The sequence below is a fragment of the Balaenoptera physalus genome (assembly GCF_965194825.1).
Source record: "Balaenoptera physalus genome assembly, chromosome: X".
Classification (NCBI taxonomy): Eukaryota; Metazoa; Chordata; class Mammalia; order Artiodactyla; family Balaenopteridae; genus Balaenoptera; species Balaenoptera physalus.
In genome coordinates, this window is record NC_138903.1 from 19,413,375 (window position 1) to 19,426,748 (window position 13,374).

The 13,374-nt window shown below is 41.2% G+C and overlaps 1 protein-coding gene across 2 annotated transcripts in view; it reads left to right on the forward strand.

Moving 5' to 3' along the window:
* The window catches only part of SMS (spermine synthase), a 49,918-nt gene that overhangs the window by 33,006 nt on the left and 3,538 nt on the right, over positions 1-13,374 (forward strand). For both annotated transcript variants that reach the window (XM_082447196.1, XM_082447197.1), the window contains 2 exons: positions 7,620-7,734; positions 8,593-8,672. In XM_082447196.1, coding sequence (XP_082303322.1) covers positions 7,620-7,734; positions 8,593-8,672 — 195 coding nt within the window. The remainder of the gene's footprint in view (positions 1-7,619; positions 7,735-8,592; positions 8,673-13,374) is intronic.

A 13,374-nucleotide genomic window follows, 5' to 3' on the forward strand; every position in this document is an offset into this window, starting at 1 on the left:
CCTCAGTCTTGATGAGAACAGGTGTGGGATAAGAAAGGGAATAAACTTTTGGATAAAGAGGTTAATCATAAACTCCGCCTAGGGAGTCCACTTTTGGGGGCTGGGGAGATGACTCAGTTTTAATCCCCCACCCCTGTTTCAACCTTCTCCAAATCTTTGAGGGAATGGGGTGATGCCCTGTCTGGCTACTTCCTGCTAAAATGGGGCATAGTCCTGCCTCACCGTGGGGAATGGACACTGAGTTGGAAATACTCCCAAGTTCCAAGTCTTGAATCAGAGTCTTGTATGATTAAGATCTCAGTTCCTGGGACTTCCCTGGTGGTCCAGTGGTTAAGACTTTGCCTTCCAATGCAGGGGGGTAGAGGTTCGATCCCTGGTCTGGGAGCTAGGATCCCACATGCCTCATGGCCAAAAAAACAAAACATAAAACAGAAGCAATATTGTAACAAATTCAATAAAGACTTTAAAAATGGTCCACATCAAAAAAAATCTTTGGAAAAAGATCTCAGTTCTTTAGTCCACTGTTTTGGCGTGCCAGATCTAGTTAGGAGTAGTAGTGACAACCCAAACAGACTTTGGAAAATAGATATCATTCCCTGAGAAATTCAGGAGAATGAGCCTGAAAACCAATCTGGACCTGGCACTTAGATAAAATTAGATTAACTGGTTACAAGTCTCCCCCTAAGTAGGTTATAACTTTTGATGTGATATTAACATACATGAAAGGAGCTACTGGCCATTACATGTCTCCTTTTTCTGCTAATGTATGATCTAAAGCAATTTTGTTGTCTAAAAAATTTAATAGTTACAAGAGGAGACCTTGAGACAAGGTTGCAGCTGCCAGCGGGTGCTACTTTGATAATGGCTGGTGGTATCCCAGAGTGATACAGTTCAGAAAATTCAAGGTCTCAACAAGACAGATGTGTCTAAAATCATGTCCTCAAAGGCCACCTAGTTCTACCTTGGATGTCTGAACCACAGCTCTTCCATTTTGACTTGACAAATTCATTCCCCTCCTCAATGGCCAAAGCATATGTACCATATGACCAGGCCACTCTGGTCAGTAAAGTTTAAGTTAAACCGTGTAGAAGCCAGAATGACTCCCCCATACTTCCATATGTGAAGATTTTTCTATCATTTCCCCTTTTGATTGCAAATCTTTCAGTAGACCAAAGTACTTGTCCCTCGATGTCAGGGTGGTTGCTGCCTCCCCCTGGGTCCCTCATGTTCCTCTGTGCTAGGCCTCCTTTTTGTTTATATAAATTTGCCTAGGTATCTACTTTGGGGGAAAACTAATCAGATACTGTCAGCAGGCTCAGAGGTATGCTAATGGGGAAACATTTCATAGGCTACACATTTTGTTAATTATACCGAATTGTAACACAAGCAGTGTGTATGTGCTTTTAGCAGTAGACTTAAAGCTAGCAATGATATATGTCATGTATGAGTAGTTATACCCTGACAACTTCACTAGAAAGTTTTCTTTCTATCCTGAACATTGGGGGCAACAATATGGTTAACACACTAGCTTTCAATTTTGATAGGGCCTTGTCACACACAGGTCATGGGACAGGACATCTGATCTTCATCTCAAGATAGATTGCTGTTATAAGCTTCAGAAACAAACTCAGTGTCTTTAATAATTCGATTAAACTTTACAACTATATAACAAGGAGCTATCTGGGAAGTAAGTCTTAGGCAATAAATACAGACCCCAACAGAACTAGAATTTAATATCTATTGAAACAATCTTTCTCCAAAATTACCCTCATTTTTTACCAAATATTTTAGCCAAATTATTAAAGTCAGACTTTCACAAACTTGGTCTGATTATTTACATACGTGTAATTGATCCTTTAAATTGGCTGTGCTGGAACTTTTCATAAGGAATCCCAGACTGAATTTTTAAAAGGCCCCTCAGGGCCAGGAAAGCTATGCCATGGGCTTGCCACAGATTCTGCCTGCCATGTCTGTAGATCTGGGTGAATTCCTCTCTTCTAGAGGTCTCCAAAACATCTTGAGACTCCTGCGCTTGTCAGGTAGTGACCTTTCTTGTTCACCTTGATAAGGTTGCTGGGAAATCTGAGTTGCCAATTTTTGGAGTGCTCAGGTAGGAAAAAAAAAATCATTGTTTCATTGCTGTAAGTCATAATTAGCTTGAGGGGAAGTGTTTCCTTATATCTGGAAAACACAGATCAAAACCAGTAGTATTTTAGACAAAAACCATAAAAATTATAACCATATTCACCAGTTCACTCAGTAATCCTTTTTGTTAACAGTGTTTATGAAGCCACCAGGTTTTTCTGTTAGGATTCTGTAATTGCTTATCCAGTTCATCGATATGATCTGAAATTTATGAAACTTGGACATGTCAAAAAGTCCTTTCTATGAATCTTCATGAAGATGAAGCACTTTTGCAAAAACAGTAAAACAGTAACTGTCTGAGTGACAAGACTTAAAAGGTACAGTTAAACACCTGATCCCAATGTAATTGACAAAAAACTTGGTTATAATAACTAGAATTATGAGTAACATTTTATCAGGACACACCAGACTTTGAGAAATTCCATATGATTAAAAAAAATTTATTGGAGTATAGTTGATTTATAATGTTGTGTTTCATATAATTTTAAGAATATAAAAACATTTGCCCATACCGTATAACCTGATAAGGCTTAACATTCATTTGACAATGCTTCCCATGTAATTTAACATACTGAAGTATCCTAGTTCGTTTAATCTCTGAGATGCCTTAGGGTTCTTCTGAAGCATCCTAAAGTTAGCTGGAGGTCAAAACTTCGAAACTCTAACTTCAGTTAGAGTTTGGTATTTGGGACGTTTGTCAAAAATATTAAAAAGTTTCAAAACACCTGGTCAAATAAGATCATAGGTCATTGTGAAACAATACCCATTCACCTAACCAAAATGACAATAAAAGATCTCAAAGGCAAATATAGAAAGTTACAGTCAGATCCCTCAGAAAGGCAAAAAAACTCACAATCTGTTATTGAAAGCAGCTTAGCATTCTAAGAAAACTTTGTTTTGCCAGCAGAGAGAGAAAACCAAAAAAACCAAACTCCAGTCTTGCATCAGCCTATTCTTGATAACAAAATTTATTTACTTAAATTTAATCCAATCTTAGCCAATCCTGATCATGTACAAAACTTTTCTAAGTGTTTCTTTTTCACAAATGTTCTAAAACTTTCTGTACCCATGTTATTTTGTCCTTTATTTTCTTTTCTATTCAGAAACAACCAGCTCTCGGACAAAGTTACCTTTTTCCCTTTAACAAAACACACTTCCATTCTTCATACCTTCTTTTACTGTAAACACATCCTACTTTCCTTGTATGTTGAAATATTTCCCTTGTTTTTTAAACATTTGAAAAGAAAGTTTCACCTAGAAAACTTACCTAATTTACATTTAATTTACTCAAATGTCTCATCAAGTTGTTTTTCTTGTTGACAAATTTTATAACAATATGAACTTACTGACTTGCAGTAACCCTAGATGCCATAAAAGTATTATACTTAATACTGATGACTCTAAAGACGTGTATATTAAACCAACATGCTTAAGCTAGATTTAATACCAAATATCAATTTAATAATATTTCCCAGATCACATGAACCTGAAATTTACTCTAACTAGTTTTTTATATTTCTGAGAATTTAAATAAGCACATAATTTCTTTTAGGTCAGTTAAATGGAACTCATCCACAAACCAATCTTGGCAATGCCATTTGGAGATAGACACATATTTATAATGTACACATAGACATACATATGCCTATATAGACACAGATGTAAAAGTTTTCCTGTTTGCGTTAAAAAGCCCCCTTCCCTGTCCCTGTCGTCCCCCCCGCCTCCACCCCAGTCTCAGGGATCACAGACGATTAAAGTTTCTGAGAGCCCAGGTAGATCATTTTCATCTCGAAGGTAGTAGCTAACCTCTACTAACTGCACACACAGAAACCAGTTTTGGAATGTCAAAAGAGCCCCATCTTAGCCATTTTCAGGGTGAGATTTCCTTCAGTTTTAAAGTAGCCATTTCGGTTTAAATCAATAACAGTAATAGACAGTAATACATATCACTCACGCACATTCACATGCTTCCCTTCCCAGATGAACTTGAATCAGCGTTCAGGTCACCATGACTCCCTTAATGAGGGTTAAAACCAGGAAGAGAGAACAGGATTGGGACTCGTGTACCGAGACACTCATGCCCACACCCAAAATAAAAGCCAAACCAGTTCCAAAAGGCTCACTTAGATACAACATAGCATAAAAGCCTATACATAAGGAATTTCACCTCATTTCACTTCCCTTTTATAAAACAGTTCTAGTTGAAAGATGCTGTTATAATTTAGAGGGCCATTGTTGTCCAGATCCCAAGGCGTACTGAGGCCAGGCAGTGTTAGGATGAAATATCATTTTCTTTCATTCATGGGAGCAAAGCTGATCTCCCAGTTCTGCAAAATGTACTCTAGGGGACTACAGGATGGTGCAGAGCTGTGGTCATCCACAGTTATTCATGGCTGGTGGTGTCAAATACCAAGCAAAGAGCAAACCAGTGCAATGCAGAGCAATCTCTCAGGGTCACGGTTCCCTAGCCCCAGAAAGGGAGATAGCCAACCAATGCCCTGTCAGAGGTGAAGCCAAATGACCAAGCCTAGTCCCTTTATCTTAGGGAATTGTGTCAAGCTCGATTTCTGACTTGTTACATATGATTTTTTTTTTTTTTTACATGAACATGTTTTTTGTAACTAGAAGGGAAGATTTCTTTGCTGTAGGCAAAGCCAGTGCAATAGGGAAGAATAACCCTGGTGTCAGTGTGAGCTCCATTACCAGAGATATCTCAACCAGCCAATGCAAGTACTGACTGATACACAGATATAAAAAACAAATACGGTCGCATAGACAAGAGATCAGATGAGGTATAGTTCAAAATTGCTTTCCCACTCCCTGATGGAGGCCTCCAAACAGATTCGTCTGACTCCCAAAAGAGAATCAGATTGACTCACAATGAGCCCAGAGTGGCTCACTTCCTGAAAGGGAATGAACCTAGACGGAGCCGGTAGAATTCCTAGCTCACGCATGCTGGAGAGACTCACCCCAAACCGATACCTAAGGTGGGCCGTAGGTCAGAATGTTTCTTGGTTCTAAACAGTCCTGTGCCGAAAGGGCTGGCATCTGGCATCGCCAGGGAGAGTCCCTCCAAGTTCCTCTGAGTGAAATGAGCTCTGGTGGCTGTTGGGGACTCAGGGACACAGGCTCTTGGCTGGCTCATCAAAACTGGTGAAACCAAATTCGTGTGCCTGATATACAGTGAGGCCGAACAAACTGAAACTAAAGCGTTTGGAGCAAAGAAAGGTTTATTGCAAGGGCCAAGCAAGGACAGGCAGCTCAAGCTCTAATGGGTTTTCAGGGAAGAGTTTTTATTTATTTATTTATGGCTGTGTTGGGTCTTCGTTTCTGTGCGAGGGCTTTCTCTAGTTGCAGCGAGCGGGGGCCACTCTTCATCGCGGTGCGCGGGCCTCTCACCATCGCGGCCTCTCTTGTTGCGGAGCACAGGCTCCAGACGCGCAGGCTCAGTAGTTGTGGCTCACGGGCCCAGTTGCTCCGCGGCATGTGGGATCTTCCCAGACCAGGGCTCGAACCCGTGTGCCCTGCATTGGCAGGCAGATTCTCAACCACCGCGCCACCAGGGAAGCCCCTCAGGGAAGAGTTTTTTAAGGCAAATTTGAGGGGAGGGCTGCAGGGTGTGTAGTTTTCTTCTGATTGGTTGGTGGTGAGGTAACCCGGTGGGTGGTGGTACTGGATTCTCAGTCATCAGTCTTCTGGTTCCATCCAGTCTGGGGTCCATGTGCTTGTGCTCAGCCTGAAGTTACCAGCCTTCACGTGGGTGGGGGCCTTAGTTCGTCTCGAAGATCCCAGAGTTATGTATCAGATTGTTAGGTGTAGGGATACAGAAAGGTTTTGTACCCGGGAGGGCCCGCAGGGCCCTGCTCAGTTTCAACACCCCCCCACCCCCACCTTTTTTGATACTCCTCAGACTTGAGGGGAACAGGTGTGGGACAAGAAAGGGAATACAGTTTTGGCAGAGGAATTCGGCTTTAGGGAGACTCGCTTTCATTGGTACTTTTCAGAAGACGAAAGTCAAATAGCCTGCAAACTTATGACAGGCTGCTTACCCCTATTGGTGGCGTGAAGTTCTTGTGAAAAGTTAGCAAGGGACTCGACAAAATAAAACAACAGGGACAACATCCAGTACTGGGAAGGCTGCAAGGACACAGGTGCTTTTTGGAGCAAGAATTGCCTTCAGAATTAAAAATTAAAGTACACATGCCTTTTGTTCTGGCAACCCAGTGTTTGGGCATCCAGGCAACAGTCATCTATACAGGAGGTTTGTTATGGCTGTGTTTGTAGAGACCAAGACTTGAAGATGGTAAGAATATATAGCATTTTTAGTGGTATGTTACATTTTTTAAAAAAACATTACCTGGAATGGTGTTAGGTGAAAGTTGCCAAGTTCAGAACGATGTGTGTAATCCTAGTTATACGAACGAGAACAAGCATTTGTGTTTATGTGCGGGTGAATGTGCACAAGACTTCATCTGAGCACAAGGGAAAACTGAGCATATCAAACAAGACTGATATGTAGTTGGAGGCAGCTGAGGTGTTAGTGCCTTCTAGATCTTTGCGTGGTTGCACTTGATGCATTAAATGAAACAAGTTATGTAACAACTGGACAGGAAGATCCAGTTTCTTCAAGAATTGTGGTTTTGAGGATATGTGTAAGAACATTTATAGGAAAAGATCTAGAATAGTTTATCTTAGGGAATTGCGGCAAGCTCGATTTCTGACTTGTTACATGTCATTTTTTTTTTTTTTTTAACAGGAACATGTTTTTTGTAAGTAGAAAAATGAAAAGACAAGGAGAATAACCCCTTTCTTGTTCAGGAATTTGCCTACAGCTAGGTGGGTCCCTAAGCACATAGTTTCAGTACCCCAAAGATACGGCAAACCCCAAACTTATTTCCTGTATTTACTGTAAAGGGTCTGTATGAGAATTCCAGCTCCTACCTGCTATACTCTGCTTGTTAATAACTCTGTGATTGTGAGAGCTGGGATTTATCACATGGCTTTATTACCATCAGTACTTGAGGTATTAGAGGTAAGATGCAAAAAATAAATCAACAGACAACAAAGTCATTCAGTGCTTAGTACAAAAGAAAAACTAAAAGTAGAAGAAAATACATGTAGTAGGAGAGGCAGTATAGATTAGAGTTAAAAGTGTGAACTTGGTTTTCAGATCTAGGTGTGCTTCTTGGGTCCGTTTCTTATTGGGTGCCTTTGAGCAGGCTTTGTGACCTCTCTCATTTGTGTCTCTATTTGTAAAATGGGGATGGTAATAGTACCTGCGAGGAGTTGTAAAGCATGCAGTAGTAGGTCCTGAATTTTAGCTCTTAGCAGGTATGGGTGGAAGTCATTTTTGCTTGTGCGGCAGGGTGCTGTGGCCCTCAGCCCCCGCATGCGTCTCCCCTTTCCTTCTACAAGTGTTTAACTACTTCCATATGTGTTGGCTCACCCGCATCTATTCCTGTTCTCTCTGGAAGGTTCTAATAGAAGACTGTATTCCAGTACTGAAGAGGTACGCCAAAGAAGGGAGAGAGTTTGATTATGTGATTAATGATTTGACAGCTGTTCCAATCTCCACATCTCCGGAAGAAGGTAGATTCTGTTTTTTCTTTTTAACCAAGATAATGTTCATGGAAACGTTTTTCTTGGCACCATGTGAGAATGAAAGGATCTTAAGAGATTGTCTAGTGAAGTTCCTTCATTTATTAAAGGTAGTTAAACGGAGGCCAGAGGTGGAAAGATGGCTAGATTTGGCTTTGGTCAAATCCTGTTTTGCCATTAAATGAGCAAAATTAATTCAGTTGTTTGAAATAAGCATGAAATAAAATAACTCATAATCATACCATTGAGACATTAGCTTGTTGGATAACTTATTTTTACATACTGTGTTTTTTTTAACCTGTACTGGGACAATATGGTGACCTTTCTAAGCAACACCAGAGACAGTTCCCCTTCTCAGACCACAACTCGAAATCACTGCTAGCTTAGGATTTCAGTGTTCATGTTTCTTCTATTACCTTGTCTTCCTGCTGAGTTTCCAGACTCGGATCACCACCTGATGACCCTCGCTGACCCTCACCCTTGCAGTTTCTCTCTTGAGATGTTGCTGCTTTCCCCCTTACTTAAAGCTGTTGTCCTTCAGATTTCAACCACTGCCTTTGTGTCAAATCTTTATGGGTATGGTGAGAACACTGCTACGTACATGCACATTTGCTCTTGATCTTGCTTGTGTATGCGTGAACGTGCACATGTGTCCAAGACACAAAATATGGGACAGTATGCTGTCGTTCATGAATAAGCCCTCAAATATTGGGCCTTAAGAAGCTCATGGCTATTTCTTTTTTTTATTTTTTGTATTGTTGATATTAATGTGAATGTTTGACTTTAGATGTTGTTTCTGATGTATGTAAACTCATATTTATAAAACTTAATATTTTTTTTTACATCCAGATTCCACATGGGAGTTTCTCAGACTGATTCTTGACCTCTCAATGAAAGTATTGAAACAGGATGGGAAATATTTTACACAGGTATAGACTTACTTAAGTGTTTTTCCCCCAGAACTCTCAAATTTTATGTTTTGTGCTTCACACAGCCAGAATACTTAAGGAGACATTGACATAAAGACTAATGGTAGCACTAACTATTTAGTTACTTGTAAAATTAAGACTAAATGAAGGTTAAAAGGGAGTGCGTATAGTATGTAATGGCTGTATGCTCTGACGATGTAGGGATAGTACAACTACTAAAAATAGTGGTGAGTGGGGGAGACTGGGACAAGTATATGCAAAAATCTTTTGTGTATTTTCAGTAATCATGTTGGTGGTGATGGTATTAGTACTGTTATTCTGAGGTTGTTATATTTGTAATGTGGCATAAAGCAATTGAGCAATTATGCAATATTTTAATTCTGTCACCCCCAACATTGTCAATATGGAAGGAAGTAGTTGAAGATGTAATAGAGAAGTGGATAAATAAAGCCGTATTGTACTGAAAAAAATTTCAAGGACAGACCAGTATAATTGGATTATGTTCTCAAGCAGTAAGTTTGTAAATAGCTGGCCTGTCATTTTTAGAGAATTAATGAGTTCTGTTGTGTCCTGTTACCACAACCTTCCGATTTATTAAACTTGGACTTTGGCTGTAGTATGAGCCGCTGCCACCAGATGGAGACACAGACTGTGATTTCCACCCCCATCCCCAAACTCTAGGACAGGGGTCCCCAACTCCTGGGCCAAGGGCCAGTATCGGCCCGTGGCCTGTTAGGAACCGGGCTGCACAGCAGGAGGGGAGTGGCAAGTGAGCCAGCGAATCTTCGTCTGCCGCTCCCAGTTGCTCGCATTACCGCCTGAACCATCCCCCCCACCCTTCCGTGGAAAAATTGTCTTCCACAAGACTGGTCCCTGGTGCCAAAAAGGTTGGGGACTGCTGCTCTAGGAAATTCTTAGTGGAAAAGCCATCAGCATAATTTCATAAACTGCTTTGGCTTGGCTGTAGTATGAGTTGCTGCCACTAGATGGAGACACAGACCGTGGTTTTTCCCCTCATCCTCTAGGAGATTCTTAGTGGAAAAGCCATCAACCTAATTTCATGAACTGCTCTGGCTGTAGTATGAGCTGCTGCCACCAGGTGGAAGCAAATTGTATTTTCCTCATTTTCTAGAGGATTCTTAATTTTAAAAGGTCTGAAGTTAGTATTTCTTGATATGTAAAAAATACATATATATATAACCTACTAAAGTCCTTAACACTTCGAAAATGACAGCAAAAGCAGCTAATTGATGATCCGTCTTTTCACTTGGTACAAAAATCCCTTGATTTGTAAGCAGAAGATAAACAGTATTGTACTCTGGTCCCTGTAATTAATTCTTCAGCATTTTCAGGAGAATTCCACCTCCCCCCCAACTCTTTTAAAGCATTATTATAGTTAAATGTCAAGAACTACTAGAAAGGTCCTAACTTTATTCTCCCGAGGAGGCATTTTTAAGCAGACCCCAGACAGTTTACGGGATCTGAGATTCATAGTGCCGAAAACAGCTTGGCAACTTAAGAGACACCTTGAATTAGTTTCCGTCCCATCCTGTTTTCTTCCTCCTCCCCCTGCACGGGTAATTAATCCTGGACCTTGCACTTGGTGAAAGTGTTGGCAAGCTTCAAGGGAACAGACAACTGTCTACGAATGGACTTTTTTTTACCCCGATCCTTAAGAATGATTTTTAAAACACATTCTAGAATTGACTTTTTAAAAGCCAGGGGTCCAGGGGTCCGTAAACCACGGGCCAGATCTCATCTACTGCTAGTTTTTGCAGTTTTCTTGGCACACAATCATGCCCATTCATTATAGAGCGTCCATGGCTGCTTTTGCTACAGTGGCAGCTTTGGAGCACTTTTGGTGAAAACTATATGATCTGCAAAGCCTAAAATATTTTCTGTCTGGCCCTTTACAGGAACCTTGTAAAGGGTTCTGACCCCTGCTTTACAGGAACTCTACAATGAAACCTGCTCAAACCAAGTGGTCTTATTCTTATAAAAGCAACCCAAATTCAGTGAGTTGGATATTTCTCAAGCAGAGCATGTATTGATAGAATTTGGTTCTTTTTATGTTTCTGCAAATAGAAGTCTCATGGAGCTTAAGTTGGGGAGAATGTGAGGCTCTGGCATCTTTAATCAAAAGTGGCTGAAAACAATTTGGATCTACTGCAAACCAGTCAGTTTGAGTAGAGAATAGGTACAGTTAGGAAGAAAGCGCGACTGTTTTCTTTTGTTGTATTTACCTGGTGGTAGACTGCTTTCTTGGGGAACTGCTTTCTCAGTATGGACAACTAATAGAAAGGCTTACTTGACAGATCATCCCCGCCCATTCCTGAATACTGATGATTCAGGCTTTGATAACCTGGCCTTTGCCAACCAACTTTTACTAAAAATCACCTTAAATACTCAAGGCTGTGCTGGTTTCTAACAATTGTCCAAAAGATGTATTAGGACATGCTTCCCACCCCCACATTCATTATAGTTGGAAACTCAAGGCGATCTCTCTTTATGATACCCGGGAATCCCACAGTATGTTGGGTGGTTGAATGTGTCATATGGACAAGGGGGCGTAGGCCTTTGAAGAAGCAGTAGTCAAGAGCTGCAGTGTGGTTTGACTCAGTAGGTACTGATGTCATTCCCACAGTGTAATACTTTCTTCAACTACCACGTGGTATGCTCAGGAGATACCTTTAATTCACACCCACCCCCCTTCCCTGAGCCTGTAGCTTAGAAGTGGAGTAAGGTTAAAGATGGGACAAAAATGTTGTTTGGCTTGTTAACTTGGTGACTGACAAAAGCTAAATGTTCCTGCCTAAAACTGCTTGCATCACAATGGCAAGTTCATGATGTCACTAGTGTCACTGTGGCTGGTTGAAGACAGCCTTGTCTGTGGGCCACAAAGCTGGGGAAGGCGTCCTGGAATGTGTGGGGATCCATCGATCCACCTCTGGCAGGCCAGGGGAATTTGAATCCAGGGGAGAATTGCTTTTGTGGGACTAGGAGGCAGGTTCCCCGCCCCCCCACCATTAAAAAAAAAACTGTAGGTTATTTCAAAGTACAGAAATATGTGTGTGACATTCATATTGGTTATGATACAAAGATATTAACTCCCCCGTCCCCCCATAGTCGTGGATGTTACCAGTACGCTTGACTCGTCTGCATTCCTCCCTAATCCTCTCCCGCCTTCTGGAAGTGTAACCCATTTTTAGTGTGATTTTTTTTTTTTTTGTTTCAGTTACTCTTGTGCTTTCTTTATAGATGTTTTACACACGTGTGATCTCCTAAATCATCATATTGTTTTTGCTTGCTTTTGAACTAGATAAAAATGGTGTCATTAAGGAGGTATTCTTCCAGACTTCTTTTTTAGTTGCGGCATGTGGGATCTTTTCAGTTGCGGCATGCGAACTCTTAGTTGCGGCATGCATGTGGGATCAAGTTCTCTGACCAGGGATCGAACCCGGGCCCCCTGCTTTGGGAGCGCGGAGTCTTAGCCACTGGACCACCAGGGAAGTCCAGACCTTTTTATATTACAGAAATCACACAAGCTGTTTAAAAGATACAAACAGAACTAAAATCTATAAAGTAATAAAACAAGTGTCACCTACAGCTAACATGAGGCAAGGAGAAACTTCTTAATTCTTTGCTATTAGATTGTTATTATGCATCCCCCATGTGTCTTAAGAAAAGAACAGTGTAGTTCCATTTAAATATATAGAAAAGTGAAATGTATCACATTACTTTTTTTGGGTAGGTATCTGTGGGGTTTTTTTTTCTTTTTTAAACTGCTTTTTGACAATTTTGGGGAAGCATAAATTGAAACTATCCTATTTCTTTACCACATTCTTTGTAAGGAGGACTTCCCACATACCCTCTATAAAGAGAGAGCGTGGTGTCATTTTTAAGATGGCAAGGAAAACCTTGACCTGTGAACCTTGGTGGCATTTCCATTCTATAGCTTCCCCGGTAGTGAGGTGTTCTAAAAACAACTGGGCAGTGTTTTCTATTTGTGAATCTTAAATTACACTTGTGGTGTTTATATACTCTCATGGTGAACTTGATGTTGAAACCAAATTATATGCTGGCCAAGGGCAGTTTGGCCAGTTCCCACTGCAGGACCCTAGATGATGGGTTACTAAACAGGCTGGCACTGACAGATGACGATGTGCTGAGCGAATGTGCTAGATTAAAACCGCCCGGGCCAGCCCTTGGAATAGTTCTGTCTACCCACTTGCCCGTGACTGACTGGTTCTTTGGTTTTGAAAGCCATCCTCAGGAATGCTTATATCACAGGCTGCTTTATTTGTGAATAATTTTCATCTTACATTATACTTGGCTATTTTGAGGCAGATTGATAGCAAAGTTCTTATGAAGGAATGTGATCAGCGCATATATTCAGTTGTCTTCCAAATGTTAAGAACTTCAGAGGTTGGGACTTCCCTGGCGGCACAGTGGTTAAAACTACACGCTCCCAATGCAGGGGGCCCGGGTTTGATCCTTGGTCGGGGAACTAGATCCCACATGCATGCCGCAACTAAGGAGCCTGTGAGCTGCAACTAAGGAGCCAGCAAACCGCAACTAAGGAGCCCTTGAGCCACAACTAAGGAGCCCACCAGCCACAACTAAAGAGTACATGTGCTGCAACTAAGGTGCTGGTGAGCCGCAACTAAGGAGCCTGCTGGCCACAACTAAGGAGTACATGTAC